General features: G+C 49.0%; 1 protein-coding gene across 6 annotated transcripts in view; it reads left to right on the forward strand.

Moving 5' to 3' along the window:
• VAV2 (vav guanine nucleotide exchange factor 2) overlaps positions 1 to 14954 on the forward strand; it is a 148878-nt gene that overhangs the window by 83407 nt on the left and 50517 nt on the right. For all 6 annotated transcript variants that reach the window (XM_042786718.1, XM_042786719.1, XM_042786720.1 and 3 more), the window contains exon 3: positions 12654 to 12712. In XM_042786718.1, coding sequence (XP_042642652.1) covers positions 12654 to 12712 — 59 coding nt within the window. The remainder of the gene's footprint in view (positions 1 to 12653; positions 12713 to 14954) is intronic.

A 14954-nucleotide genomic window follows, 5' to 3' on the forward strand; every position in this document is an offset into this window, starting at 1 on the left:
TTTTTGTTTGTTTTTTTTTTGTTTTGTTTTGTTTTGTTTTTGTTTTGTTTGTTTTTTTTTTTGTTGGTTTGGTTTGGTTTTCCTTCCTGCTCCTCTTTAACCACAAAGGGCCAAGTGCCCAGCAGGTGTCAGTCAGCATGGCTTAGTGGCTTTCAGCAGAGCCTCTACCAGTTTGCGCAAGCTGAGGTCAGAGAAGTTAGCACCCACCTCCTCCTGCGTGTTTCACGTCTGCCCACACTTGAGCTGATTACTTCAAAATTTTCCTACCTGATCGTCACTTCTCCCCAAAGGCGGCAGGGAGGAAGGGCATCTGTTTAGCAGCAGATTCCTTGCAAAGTGCCATAAACCTGCCGTACCAGCTGGGTGGTGGCTGGCTGCTCTGCAGAGCAGAAAGGTGCTTCGTGGCCTCTGAGCAGCTAGGCTGACACAAAGATCCTTTTTTTCTGGAAAAAGCAGGAAGATTTTAGAAGGGAGGAGTAAGCCGTGGGAAATAACTTTCAAAACAGTGACTGCTCGAAATGGGATTTGAGGCCTGACTTGGGACTTGGTTGAGTTCCCTGGTCTTGCTCTTAGGCACGGTTTTATTTAGAAGTGTAATTGCATTTCTCCCCACTGCTTTGGGGGGGCTGCAAATAACAATGCAGGGTGGTGTGGCCATGCTTTCTGACTGTCGCTTTCCATGTCCCAAAACTGGGCAGAGCCGCTGCGTTTTCTTTGGACACCGCGTCACTGCTCAGTGATAACAGGGTGACCATAATGTTACAGGAATGCTACAGGAGTGTCCCAAGGTCAACCCGTACCGCTAATATCCGCAGGGCTGTCCGAGAGTCTAAGATGCATTGGTGGGAAGTTGTACGTGTCGGGAATAGCAGTAATGTGGCCTGTGTACTTGCTTACAAAAATCGAAGGGCAGATATTTCTTTGTGTGACAACCACTCCTGTACGTGCAGATGCGTGTGGCTTATCTGAACCCGAGGAGGCACACTGGGGGCAAACCTGCTCTCTGCCATTTGGGACACAGGTTTAGGGAGAAGAGGGGTGTTCTGGCCTTGTGTGCCCCCTGTACACCCAGCCAGCACCTTTTTTCTTTTCTATTTTAAAGGCAGATTGATTCCTCTTAAGTACTTTTGGGGTAAGCTAATGGCAGAGCTGTCCAGTCGATGTGTCTTCGCTGTCGTGCCTGGCTGGGGAAGGGGAGAGGTTCAGCCATGCCCAGCACCCTGCCTCCACACCACGCCAAGCTCAGCATCTCTCCAGGGTCGTTAGGGATCCGCTGTGATGTTAATTGGGGGCAGAGGGAAGGAGCCAGCCGGGCTGGACGGAGCGGAGCTGCGTTGGGGCGCGGAGGCGATTTGCTCGGGTGCCGATGGAGCCGTCGCAGCTGGCCGGGGAGGTTCACTCGCTGGCTGTGTGCTTACCTGCGTGTCTGCTCCAGGGACCTGAACCAAACTCCTGCTTTAGCCAGTTTGTGGTTTTTTTTTTCCCCCCTCTAATTTCCAGGAAAGCACAGTTCCCTGGCTTCATTACCTTTGTTTCCCAAAGAACATGCTTTCGTAACTATTACAAAGCTATGCAAATGAACTCTCTCCAGTTACATGCTGCATTTTTTCTGAAGAGACCATTTTGTAATATCCTTGGTCTGGAGGAAAGCAGCCAGCCCTCAGCTTGGACTCCCGGCGCTCAGGCGTTTCTGGGAATCCTCCTTGTCTCTGGGCATCCGTCAGGAGAATGCTGAAATCCCAGCTGCAATAAAAATGAAGCTTTTAGTTTCTCCTCCCCACTGGCTTCCTTTCCCCAAATATATTCCATTATTGCTCAAAGCAAAGGCAAAGTTTGACGGATTTGTGCTTCGCAAGTCAGCAAAGCCAGTGTATTCTGCGACGCACTGGGATTGCATGAGAAACAAGAAACCGTGATGCTGGGCAAAGCTGGGGAGGTGACGCAATACCCCTGGGCAGTGGTGACACCTTGGAGCCCCAGGAGGACATGGGGAGATCCTTCCAGAGGGAGAGAAATACAAGGGCAGCTCCCCAGAAGGCCCTGTGAGTCACAGACAGGGGCAAGTACGGGAATAAAGTTAAATTCTCAAGATTAACATGTGCAAAACATTGCATGCTGCTTCTCCACCTTCTGAAATGCAAGACAGGACAATTCCTATGTTAAAATCAGTCCGGGCTGAATCTCCTGTGGTCTGCCCCATAGCAGTGTTTGCTGTCTTTGACAACCAAAGAAAAGTGCTTTCTGCCTTTCCTATGTGGAGTGCCATGGGGAGAGGGAGCACCCAGCCAGGCTGGTGTTTAATCACACGTCCCTCTGATCCTTGGTTTCAGTTTCACGCACTGCTGCACACCAGTGCTAAAATAGTTTAGTTTAATATTTAATTAATGCTGTTCCATATCATGCAGAAATGTGAGATTGGCTTGTGTTACCTTAAACCCCCACAGTTGTGACAGGGGCTAATGACTCATTTTCAAATCAGCATTCAGAGGTGCTAACAAGCTTTCCTCATAAATAGTTTTTGGATATCAAGGCTTTTAATTTTCCTTCCTTTCTTACGTTAGTGTTCAACAGTTGTCTTATCACCCATTATTTGCAAGTTCTGTGCAAACTGATGGGGCGAAACTGAGCCAGGAAAAGCAGTGGAGATGCAGGGAGGCATTTTCTGGGAGGAGGAGGTGTGCATGGACACTCACCCCTGCATCTCCTGCCTAGCACTTGATTTTTTTCTATTCAGAAGCAGTGCTGAGTGTTGGAGGACTAGATGTGCACGGCAATTCCCAGAGGTCCTGGGGACCCTCTTGTAGTCTGCTGCTATGGGCAAGCTCATCGTTTTGACCCATCCTTCGCCAGGACCTTTGCAATAGCACCGGGTCTTTTTTGCTCAGTCCTACTGCTGGACACATAAAGATGCAATTTCACTCTCTCTTCTGTTTCTTTCTCCTGGCTGGCAGAGGTGCCCGCAGAGGCAGCGTCTCTCCAAGCCCTTGTATGGGGTGGGCTCGTCCTCACCCGGGGGCAGGGGACGGCTGTCCCCAGGCAGGGGGGAAGCGTGCGGCAGCTCGCAGGCGGCTGGGGTGTGTTTGCAGCAGGCACAGCTCACCCCTGCCCCGTGAATCCCGCCTTTTACAGGAAAGCAATTGCTTCATTTCACCCAGAGCATCCTCCGGGCCTTGGCTTTGTGTCTGCGTGGCCTCCAAACCCAGGGTATTGGGGTCACGCAGCGTGATGGTACCTACGATGCTGCTGAGTTTGCCCCAAACTAGTGGTTCTGCTGAGGGTAGCCCTCGCTGTCTTCTCACCCTGTGCCCTGAATGCTTATCAGCACCCCTGGGTGCTGCTGAGCTCTCCCTAAGGGCTGAACTTGCTGCTTTGAGTGTTTCGGGTCCATCAAAGGAAATTTTATGTTCTCGTGTTCATCTGGAGGCACAGCAGCAAGTGCTTTCTCTGTTTGTGTCTGTTGGCTTTGGTGTTAGCTCACTTGAGAAACTGCTTGGGTTCCCCCCCCTCCCTGCCCCAGGCTTTTAAAGTCCCATCAAAGCCTGCTCCTCGCTCTAGTCATTGCCAGGCTATCAGACAGTGATAGTAAAAGTAACCGAACGAGACAGCAGCTCAGCATCCGTGTCGGAGGAGAGAGGCTATTAAGTAGCAGAATAAGTATTTATTGCTGTTGTATTAAAGGAACTCGGCAGCATAAAGAAAGCACTATAGTTTCAGGACATTAATTTCTGTGCTTGGGAGTTGTGGGCGGCATGGGGAGCAGCACTGCGAGACCCCAGACAGGCTTGTTCGGAGCTTTTGATGCTTCTACGTGTTGAGTTGCTTTGCGTCTGCCCTCTCTTGCCTTTGCACCCTCTCCGTGTCCTGGGAAAGCAGAGGGGACCCTGGTCCTGGCTTGGTGTGTTTGCTGTGGGATGGGACATCTGTATCACAAAGGGGATGGAGGAGCACAGACACCTCCTTACGCACCGACGTCGGGGTTTAGGGTCCCTGAAGAGACGTGTGACAATGTTCCCTCCGATACTCAGCTGCTCTGTAATAGGAAAAGATAGATTGGTGTCTTAAATATGGGAGAGGGGCTGTGTGCATCTGGGAAGTTTACGATGGTGTGATATGGTGCAGAGCTTTTCTGCCAGTAGCTATAAATCCACCCAAGTTACTCTTCTCTTCTTCCTTTTCAGGGGACGTTGCTGGTTTTGCAGTGACTGCCCACTGTTGTAAGGCTGCATGATAGCAGACATTATGCCGGCTCCAAAGAGCTCAAAATAAACGTGTTAAAATGATACAAGTCCTGTTCCCACTGGAAATCAGCAGAGGCTTTGCCAGTGACTTAATATTTGCATCCCCAACATGTAACATGGCCAAACCATGGGTTTAATGCTAAGTGATGCTGGGTTTAATAACCCTGTTTTAAAAGGACCAGCCAAACACATAGAGTGTAATGGCAGTGGTGCTCAGAGCAGCACGTTACAGCTAATGGGCTTCACGGCGTGGCAGCGCTCTGGAAGCGGAGGAGCTGCCCGGAGCCCTGGGACCAGCCCGAGTTACCAGAGCCCTGATACAGGCAGAGTCCAGCTGTAAATCAGAGCAGCTGATGGGAGCAGGGGTGATTTTACAGCAGCTGAGGGTCAGGTCCAGAAGCACCCTTTCCTTTCTCTTCCCAGGGTCCTGTTCATCTCCTCTTTTCTAATGTAATTTATCATCTGGGATTGATCCGTAGATGGAGCTTGCTCCCTGGAGTGCTGCTGGCAGTGCCAGCGGCACTGTGGGGAGCACAGCAGCCAGGAGAAAAATCTGCTTCTCCCATTCTGCTCCCTTGGGGATTTTCTCCCTCCCGTTTGGGGATGACTGTTCTGTATCAGGCCATTTTTTGCCCAGCTCCTCCTGCTTCTGGGGAGCTTTTGGGCTCTCATTGTGTTTGCAGTTACGGCAGGAGATGCTGCCCAGCACTAGTGGGGTGGTATGGGTGCTCCCCCAGCCACGCTGCCCCTTTCCCCCTCCTGAAGCCTCAGGGACAGCGAGGGGGTGTAGAGCACTGAGCTCACTTACACTTTCATTATACAGAAGTTTTAATCCAGTGCTTATCAGATATGGATTTGTGAGGGTTCCCTGAGGATACGGCAGCCACGGATTGCAACTGCAAAGGATTTCTGGTTTGGGACATGGATGCTCCAGGCTGCCTCCCTGCAGTGTCCCCAGTGTGGCAAGGCTCACCCCTGGCCTGTGCTGCTGGCCCCGGGAAACACTTCTGGTGCCCAACCACTGTGTCGACCGCTGGGCTGGCTGAGAATGTATTTTTGACCTTTTTAGTCAGGTCTGTAAAAAATGTTATACATACTCCAGCTTTTCTTTGGTGAATGCTCCGGTGAAGGCAGTCTTGCTGGGGAGTCCCTCCCTCCCCAGCTGCCTTGTAGGGAGATAGCACAGAACTTTGGTGTGTCTTCTTTGTGCTTTCTCAGGAGAGTTTTTGGTTTTAGTAAAGATTTTTTCACCTGGAAAGTGCGTCTCTGATGATGGGCTCTCGTTGGAGGGCTTAACCTCGTTATCTTGAGATGTGTAATCGCTCGGCTCTATAACGCAGCCCGACACAGGCACTCTGAACTGTGGCTAAGAGGTCTCAGGGACAATCTGTGTCAGATGCTCACTTGAAATTATTTTAACCCTTTGCTACTTCCATGACCAAGGTTCCCTTTAGAAAAGGAAGAAGCGTGTATGTCCAGCCTTCCTTGTTGAATTTCGGAAGCAAAATCCAGCATGTACCTGGTTTTCCTGCATCCAGTTTGCATATTGGATGTCCAGCCTAGGCCTGGTGAGGCACACAGTTCCCGCATTCCCAGTCAGCTCTCCACCAAACCACTGTTTGGGCTTTAGGATGGTATTTTCTACTTCCCTGAGAACAGCACTTAATGCCGCACACACATTTTTGAGGCCAAGGGAGCAGCAAACCCAAAGGGGTGCTGGAAGCTGAGCAATTCTATTGTTCCCCACCTGCTCTGGCAAGTGGGTTTTGTTTTACATTTATGGTTCTTCCATCTGCTCTGATTTGATGGGTGCTCTAAAGCTCATCTGCAGCTCCATAGCAATGCCACAAGTTGCTGATATTTAAAGAAATCGAAAGGGTGGGGCAGTCGGGGATCCCTGGAATGGGCTTTTGTTGGAGGAGGGAAGAGGCTTTACCATACCCCCGTCACAGAGTTCCCCTTCTGTTGCATGGTCCTTGTAGTGAAATACAGGGAGGGAAGCCTGGACACACCGTCATGGCAGAGCTTCCCTGGCTTTGATTTAAAATCCTTATCAAATGTGTGTGAGCCAAATCCCAGTCAGCCAACGCCTCTCCAAAGGCTGCGTGCCAGCAACCACCACGCTTCCCCGGCACGCTGCCTTCCCGCTGGGCACGAGTGGGATCGGGAGACAAAGCCGTGGCATCCCCGGGCGGGCAGAGAGGAGCTGCGGGGCAAAGCGTTCAGGCAGACCCTGGGAAGGCTCAAGCCACTTGTTCAAACAGGTTATTATTTAATAACCCTTGTCCTTAGCAGCCAGCTGGGTGGATGAGGTCCAGCCAACAGGAGAGAGAGCCTTGAGTGCAGGAAAAATCAAAGCAAAGTGATGCTGTAATGGGGCTCTGCCCACTCTTGGCATCCTAATGAAATAACGCACCGCAGACTGATTTCCTCCTGCCTGGCCGGGGGCTGCAGTTCTCCGGCCACAGCCACAGGCAGAGATGCTGCTCTCAGGTACCAGGTCGTATCAGGAGATGTAGATTTAAGGAATTCCCCACAAGATTTGCAGGATGCTGAAGTGACAGCAGCCCCGGCTGCCCCATGTCTGGGGAGAGGGCTGGAAGGCAGCTGTAGGTTTAATGTTTGCTGTGCTCGCTGCACACACACTGTAAGGTCTAAGGTCTTGTAGGTTTATTCACTAGGCAATAGCACACACGGAGCACAAATAAGTGATCCAGAGCGAGCAGGTTGTGTTTTGTGTTGGCTCTTGCACTCGGGGCTTGGCTATGCTGAGTTTCCAGGGCTGGTCTAGCCGAGGTACGAATAATAGGAGAGGCATGTGGAAATGGGGGAGATGGGAGGCTGGAAACTGCAGGTGACGTGTTGGTTTGCAAAATACCAGGTCCTGGTTGTGCACAGCCCGGTGCGTGTGTGCAGCTGGGTGGAAAGTGCTGGGAAATGCCCCGGGTGGGCCAGGATGTTCCTGAGCAGGAGAAAAGCAAACATGAGCTGATCAGCCACCTCGCTGCCCACTGCCACGTGCACCAGCGGGAGAAAATACTGGGTTCTCCAGCACCACAAACTGGAGGCAACTGGGCCAAATCCTACTTGCTCTCAGGGCTGCTTTTAATTTAGCCTTGTCCCTGGGACTCTTCATATCAGTGTTTTTACTATTGGATGCCATTATCCAACTCAGAAATAATTTAACCAGCTTGTCTCTGAATTTGGGGTCAGGTTTCTACCCACAGTGAGGCTGGGGGTGGTTGGCCTGAGGATTTCTTTCGTCCTCCATGAGTTTAGGGGCAAACCACACAATTACTCTGTGTAATTTCAGGCTCTGAAGCCACCTCCCTCTGCAGAAGCGTTTGTGCAGAGGTGGCAGCATTGAGGTCTCTGACCAGACTTATCGCCGCTGTGCAGAGCTCCTGATTTGCTTAGAAGTAAATATTAATTTGTTCTGGGAACGCAGGACCTTGCCCGGGCTGTGAGCCTGGCTGTAACCCCCCCCAGCAGCTCTCTTGGGCTCTGCAGCCGCGCTTGGGAGCACAGAGCTGGGCAGATCCTCATATGCAAAGTGTTCTCCAGCCCAGCTGAGTCAGTTTGTTTGTTCCAATAAGGAGAGAGTTTATTTGAGAGTTTACTAGATGCACAGAGATACCATCAATAATAAACAGTGCTGGAGGAAACAGAAGAGCAGTAAGCATAATAATTTGTTTTGCTTTAGTTTATGTTTAAGTCCGTAATTCCTAAAAGAAAGTGTTGGTAGTAAGGAAGAAGAAAAATGGTGGATTTCTTATGGTGGTGGAGAGTTTTGTTTTCTTTTGATTTGTTTTTTCTTTCCAAAATCCCATTTCTTTACTCATCTTGGTTTCTTGCAAAGTGACCAGTGAATCTGAGGACCCAGTTTGAGGCTTGATTTTTTTTTTTTTTTTTTTAATTTTATTTCGTCTTCCCATGAAGCACAGAACTTGGTGCCTTTTTAAATCAGGGTCTCCATCAGAGCTTTGATGCTCAGCCTCTGAAATCATATGTCCCGCCCTCAAGTTTCATTCCTGGTTCTGTTGCTTCACAGGGATGATCTCATCCCGTGCGGCGTGCTGGTCGGTAAATGATCAGCTGGGTGGTTGGATTTAGCTCATGTCTATAAATACAAGGCAAACTGGAACGTGAGGAATGCAAAGGGCATCCCTCACCTTTCATGATGAAACCACCAGAAATTTCCCACTAACCCTTTGCAGGTCGACTGTAGAGAAAGTCTATCTGTACATCACCTGCAATGCCTACCTTTGTAGCTCAGTTTCTGGCATCTTATTGTCAGTGCGATGTTGTATCTAGCTTTTATGGAAATGTTTGCATGCTGAATGCAGTTTTCTTGGAGGAAATTGCATTGAGAAATAGGTGAAGAAGTCATAATAATAATAATCTGCATAAGCCCCTGCTGTTTAAACCTACAGCCCTCCTTCTCCTGGAAGACAAACACACAGATAAAAGAGCAGTTTTCCCAACCAACGTGTTCAGATGACTTTGCTAAGCCCCTCGTCGGGCGGTGCTGAGCAGGGTGCTTTCCCCCAGGACGGGGCTGGGAGAGCCCCCGATGCTGCCCCAGTTGGTGTAGTGGCATGGCACTTGGGAGTGACATGGTTTGGGTTGTTGTAGCCTTTTCACGCGTGGTTCAAGGGACCAGCAAATTTGGAAGCTGTTGCTCACAGCTCCCGGTGTGCTCCAGGAGCACGTCCAGGATGCAGCAGTTCTACCCGCTTCCAGGTTTTGAGCAATGGGCTAGTTTTAAGAGGGGAAACCCAAAGATCAGAGCTTATGAAATAATCAGCATCAGTCTGAAGGGTGCTGCTACCCCACGGCAAGAAATCTTTTCTGGTTATACCATCTGCCTTGGGAAACAAAGCATCTGCGTTTCCAGGCTGCCATAAAAGAAAGAGAAGGTATAAATAACCGATGAACTAAAATTCTAATTAGTGTCACATCTGTATTAGTTGTATTAATATGTCCTTGTATTGCAGAAGGCTCAGATGAGATCAGGGACTCCTTGTGCCAACTGCTGCGTGGGTGCGTAACAACGCGGATCTTGCCTGGCCTAACAGAAAACGATAGCCGGGAGTGGCAGGAAATATGACTGGGTTTCTCTGCAAATAAGAAGCTGCTTTACAGGGAAAATGAGACACAGTTTAGCAAACACTTAAGGATTGGCTTACTTTTAAGAATGTTGTTTAATCCTGTTGAAATTGAAAGGATTACTTATCCTTAAATGCATGCTTAAGCACTTCCCTGGCTGGGGGCTGGCAGGCTGGAGCACCGGAGCTGTAAGAGGAGCTGGGGTTGCAGTTGGCTTTTCTTGCTCTTGGCTACTGCCTTAACAGGAGTTGTTGGAAAAATACTCCCTGGTATTGCGACAGTTACAGTTCAGTCATTTTCAGAGATGCCAAGCTTCATGGAGGCTCTTTGTACCTAATCCCTCAAAGTGGGTCACTTTGCTTGTGTACCTGAGCATTGATTTGGGAGCCTAAGCGTAAGCGAACGTGTCTGTGCATGCTGGCTCGTCACTGGAACCAGGTCCTGGGCTTTGATGTGCCAGGATGTTCAGCGCTTGGGGCTTTTCATAAAAGAACAAAGCAAAAATTGTTGGCATAGAGAACAGTGCACTTTTAAATTTCCTGGAAGTCAAACCCTGCGGTATAACAGTCTGATTCATAAACTGATTTTTGTACTTTAACGACAGAAGGGACTCATTCAATCAGTCTAGGACTTCCCTTGAACTATTTTAAGCCCCGTGGAGTGGGGCCTCTGCACCCCGTTTGGGCTTGGCATTTGCAGGTACCGCTCCCCAGCAGCGATGCTCTGTGCCGCAGCTCTGCCTTGATGAGCCCTGGAGCTGATGAGCTCAGTCCCACCTCCTCTTGCAAACTGGGGAGGATTTGAGAGGCGGGAGACTGCGACACAGAGAGATTTAGTAACATGCCTGGAGTGGTCTTTTAAGTTGCTGACAACTTGGGGAGTAAGACCTGATTTCTTTGACTCCCAGTTACGTTTTAACCTGCTTTCTCCTCTTGCTCTTCATGTTATTTCCAAGGCAAAGCCAACCTTATTTAAAATTTCAGACTGAAATGACAGCATGCACTTTAGAGTGTGGGGGGACATGGTTCACATGGAGCTCATACTCGGAGCTGCTTTCTCCTTCCGAGGGGCTCAGCCCCTTTTGCTTTCTCCAGAGCAGGTTGGCTCATTGAAGCCTGACGTTGCCAGAAGCCGCCTCTTTGCTTGATGCTCCTCAAAGCCAGAGCAAACGAGAGGCCAGCCAGAAATAGGGGTGTGAGAGGGACTCGGGGAGCCAGCCTTGCTTAACACCTCCCCAAAACGGAGGTGGGAACCTCACTGGCTGACACTGGGAGCTTGCAGCTCTCTGGCAGGAGAGCACATGGCTGAAGCACCTTTTCCTTAAGTAACCAACCCTCCTCCCTGCTACTTTTTTGCTAGATTACAGTAAAACGAGGAACTTCACTGCATTTACACTCGTGGCACTGAATTTCTGCTTGCAAAAGTTTACAGTTTCTCTTCTAGTTGCACAGTAATTATGGTTTGTGATCGATGGCTCCAGGGCATCCCTGTAAAACCAGGCGTGCCATGGGTGATGGTCTGGTAGCTATCCAGATGGGCTCTTGAGAGTAAGAAATAGGCCAAAATATGCTCATGACGGCAGTAGCAAAAGTAATGTTTTGTCTAATTAAAAGACCCACGTCATCTGCTTAGAGGGAACTGTCAGGGGCAACATCTTTACAAACAAACAACAACAAAAAAAGCACATGGAAGGATGCTTTGGCAAAGCCCTTTTTTGTCAGAAGCATTGCACTGGGGCAATAAAGGCTTCTGAGGTGCGAGGAAAATTCCCTCTTGCTCAGGAGCTCCTTTCTGCGTTGAACTTCCACTAGTGACATTTTATACTAGGGAGAAACCTGGCCAAGTTTTGACATTCACAGAGTCTCAATGACCTTGTTGAATAATTCAGCATCCCTGTTCTCCATGTGAAAGTCAACTACTAAATGCCAAACTGTGGCAGCTCCTTTGTTGCAGCCCCAGCTCCGGGTCCACATGTGAGGCACCGGCAGCTGAAAGCTGGGCTGGAATTGATGACAGTGGTAAAAGAAAGGAAAAAATTAGAGGGATGAAGGTTGCAAAAGGGTGGAGGAGAAGACAGAGTTTGGAGGAGGATCTGCTGCAGAAAGAGGAGCTCCAGGGCAGTCCCATGTTTGTGCATCCCCCCAGAATGAGCCTGGTGCTTTGCATGCCTCTTGCAGCTGGAAGGATTTGCATGAGGATCCGTGACGCGACTCCGACTGATGTTCTGGGTGAGAGGGAGAGAGGCTTCAAGTACCAACGTTAGTCCCAGCAGAGAAGTCAGGCCCTTCCTCACTTGGGGCACGTGCTGCCTTGGCTGGCCGATCCGATCCGGAGGTGGCTTAGCAAGCTGGGGATGCACCCCTCCGTGGGGGGCACACAGGCCCTAAAGAAAGCAACACCAAGGGGTGCCCCATGGCTGGGTTGGGTGCAGGGCAGCTCCAGGCAGTCACAGCCCCCATGGTGTTGGGGTTTGTGTGCCTGGAGGAGAGCTGGGGGGCTGGGGGCCCTGGACAGCAGGGACGGCTCAAAAAGTCCTTTATCTGTGTCCTGGATGCAGGCATCTCTATTCATTCCAGTGGATGGGAAACCAGTCCAAAAATAATAGGTTTGTTTTTTCAATCTAGCTTTGAAATGGTGAATATGAGCAAGAGTAAAACATGTTTTATATCTATAAAGGGACTAAACCCATTTGTTTGTCTTCATTGAAAATTCTGCGTAGCAATTTAAACTTCCAGCAAAATTGGGAGTTTTCAGAAAAAGCTGGTGGCTTTACTGTTCCTGATTGCAATGCTGATGAAAATATTTAGTTGTTGAATCACTTCTGGCTGTTTTCTGCCAGAAAAGGGCGATGGTCTGCACTCACCTCTGACAAACTGATGATGCATCTTTATTAAAATGCAAGAAATCAAACCCATTCAGTCCTGGAAAGTTTGCCTCAATAACATCATTTTTTTTGTGGGGAGAGATGAAAGGAGTTATAAACCTTTTGCAATAAAATATAAAGGAAGAGAGGTTTTTCAATGGTTCTCAGTGTTGCATAAAACCTACTGTAGCAGGTCATGGCTATCTTTATAGCTGAGGGTTAAATGCCTTTTATGCTCAGTAGTAAAACCAAAAGTGATGTTTGCACTGATACTGTCCTCCAAGCCCTGATGGTGATGTACTGTGACACTGATGGGGAAGACTGGAGCACCCCCATTTCAGTGGGTGTTCAGGTCCAAGTACTGAGCTGCAGGTCCTTGAGTCCCCACCAAACCTTCCTCTGTCGTCTGTAAGCACACCAGCATCTTTTTCTTTTGTTTCCAGGTGATCTCTGCAGTGTCCAGACTCTCCTTCCACAGTATTGCTCAAACCAAAGGAATTAGGTAAGATCCTTTCAATATGATCCTTTAAATAATGTTTCTCTCTCTCCCTATCCGTATTCCTAGTATTTAGTCACATCAGGCTCTTTAGAAGCTACACACGTTAAGGTTAAACAGACATCAAGGATGCCTTTGGGATGTAGGTAGGGTACTTGTAAAAACGCCTCACAGGCTGCTCAGGAATGGTTTACAAATAAAATAAGTGCAAATATCATGAGTTGTGTGCAATATGCCTGCTGGAGAGGGTAGCAGAGTGGGGGTTTTGTGTCTCTTGCTGGAGGTTTTGTTCAGGTCCCCTCTGCAGGGGCTGCGCAGCTGAGGACTGGGACCTCAGCAAAGCGGGAGATGTGGTGTCACCCCACTGTCCCCACCCGTCCCCGCTCCCTGGTCTGTGCAGAAGTGCCCAGGTGGCCTTTCAGTCACTAACAGCTGGGAAATTTCTTCTTGGCTTTGACAAAGGCACATCATTGAAGAGTGGGTGGTGGGGGGTTAATAAATAACCTGGCCCTGGCACCCAGGGTGGGCTGCCCTGCTGCCAGCACTTCTCCTCCTCTGCTAATTGAAGGAGCAGTGGAGAAGGAATTAAAACCAGCAGACAACGCTATTAAGCAGAGCCATTATCCTGGTCTTTGTTCAATTCCCTGCAAAATTGGTTTGCAATTGGTTTTCTTGTTAGTGTGAATTTTTATTATTAATCTGGCAACATCTTCTCATTAGGACCACAGATATAACTGGGAAGAGTTAGAGTTCTCAGCCTAAAGTACCTTTCCAACATTTTTGGGGGTTGTTGGTTTTTGTGTGTGTGTTGGTTTTGTTTTTGTTTTTTTTTTTTTTTTTTTTTTTGTTTCTTTTGTTTTGTTTTGTTTTGTTTTGTTTTTTTTTTTCCCCACCAGCTATAGAACACATTTGCTTTTCTCCCTGCAGAACATGTCTTGCTGCTATTCTGGTCAGGGTGTAGCATGGCACTGGTCTGTGGGTGCATCCCGGGGCCAGGCTTTGGGGATGTGGGCTGGATGGGGCCCTGGCTTTACTTCTAGCCCTGCTGCCACCACCCCACACCACGATTTCCATTGTTTGAACTTATTTTCACTGCCCTAACTGTACTGATACTGCTGGAGGGGAGCAGCTTTTCACGTGTAAAACAAACTCTGAGCCTTCCCATCTGTTAAACTCCAATCTGACAGATCCCACCAGGACTAGGGGGAGATTAAGGGGGGGCGAAGGTTTGAGGAATAAATTGTGCTGTAAGTTAAGGACTATTTATTATTAAGGATAGCCCTGAGTCCTGGAGAAGCCTGCAGTGATTATTATTTTAAGGGAAAATAGCATCCAAGGCGTTTGGAGGCAGGGAGCCATGGAAGAGGCTGCAGTGCCTTTACAAGGCCTGGGTTTAAATCTCGGGGCATGGCTGGAAGAGGTTGCATTGTGTCACCCCTGGCAAAGCCCTTCCCTAGGCAGGGAGGTCCTGGTGTCAGTTTGGAGGATGAATGAGCTGGCTGTCCTCTGGGAAGGCTTTGGCTGAACCGCTGGTGTTTCTGTTGAGGTCTCCTGCTGCCAGGGATGGGCTATAGCTGGGAGCCAGGGGCAGGGAGGCTTTGCTTTTCTTGTGGATATGTGGCTTTTTCTCATTCATTTTACAACCACCGTTTACAGTTCCCACTGAAATCCCTTATCTTGGAAGCCTTTGGCACCATAATTACACAAGAATAGCACAGAGCTTAGTGGGTCTTTGCTTCTAACTGTTTTCCTTCCTATTAACCCTGCTTTTCCTCCCCATTGCCAGTTCTGCAAGAACAGAAAATGCTGTTGCTCTGTTAGCTGGAAAATACACCCCCAGGGGTGTCCCCTCCCATAATCATGTCCCCTGCAGTCAGAGAGCCCTTGCTTTCTCCATTTCTGCATGTTTTCTTCTTTTAATTAGATGATTTCATACTATACCATCACAAAAGCCTCAATGACAGAAACTAATCTCAGATGAATTAATTTAATCTGTGGGAACCAGCAGCAGCTCTGGCTCCCCGAAGGGATTTATGTTGGCCACCACTGCCCCTCAGCTCACTGGGGTCCCCACTGACGATTGGGGTCCCTACCCTTCCTTCCTCCAGCGAAGATGCTGCCATTGAAATAAATGAGAAAAGTCTTGCTGGCTTAGACACAGTGCTCAAAAAGATGGTAAATACAGTATGATTAGGATAGGATATGGATTGTGTGGTCTTCAGCCCCATAGCACGAATGTGGCTCTGCT

Source organism: Tyto alba, unplaced genomic scaffold (assembly GCF_018691265.1).
Source record: "Tyto alba isolate M040663 unplaced genomic scaffold, T.alba_DEE_v4.0 Super-Scaffold_11, whole genome shotgun sequence".
Lineage (NCBI taxonomy): Eukaryota > Metazoa > Chordata > Aves > Strigiformes > Tytonidae > Tyto > Tyto alba.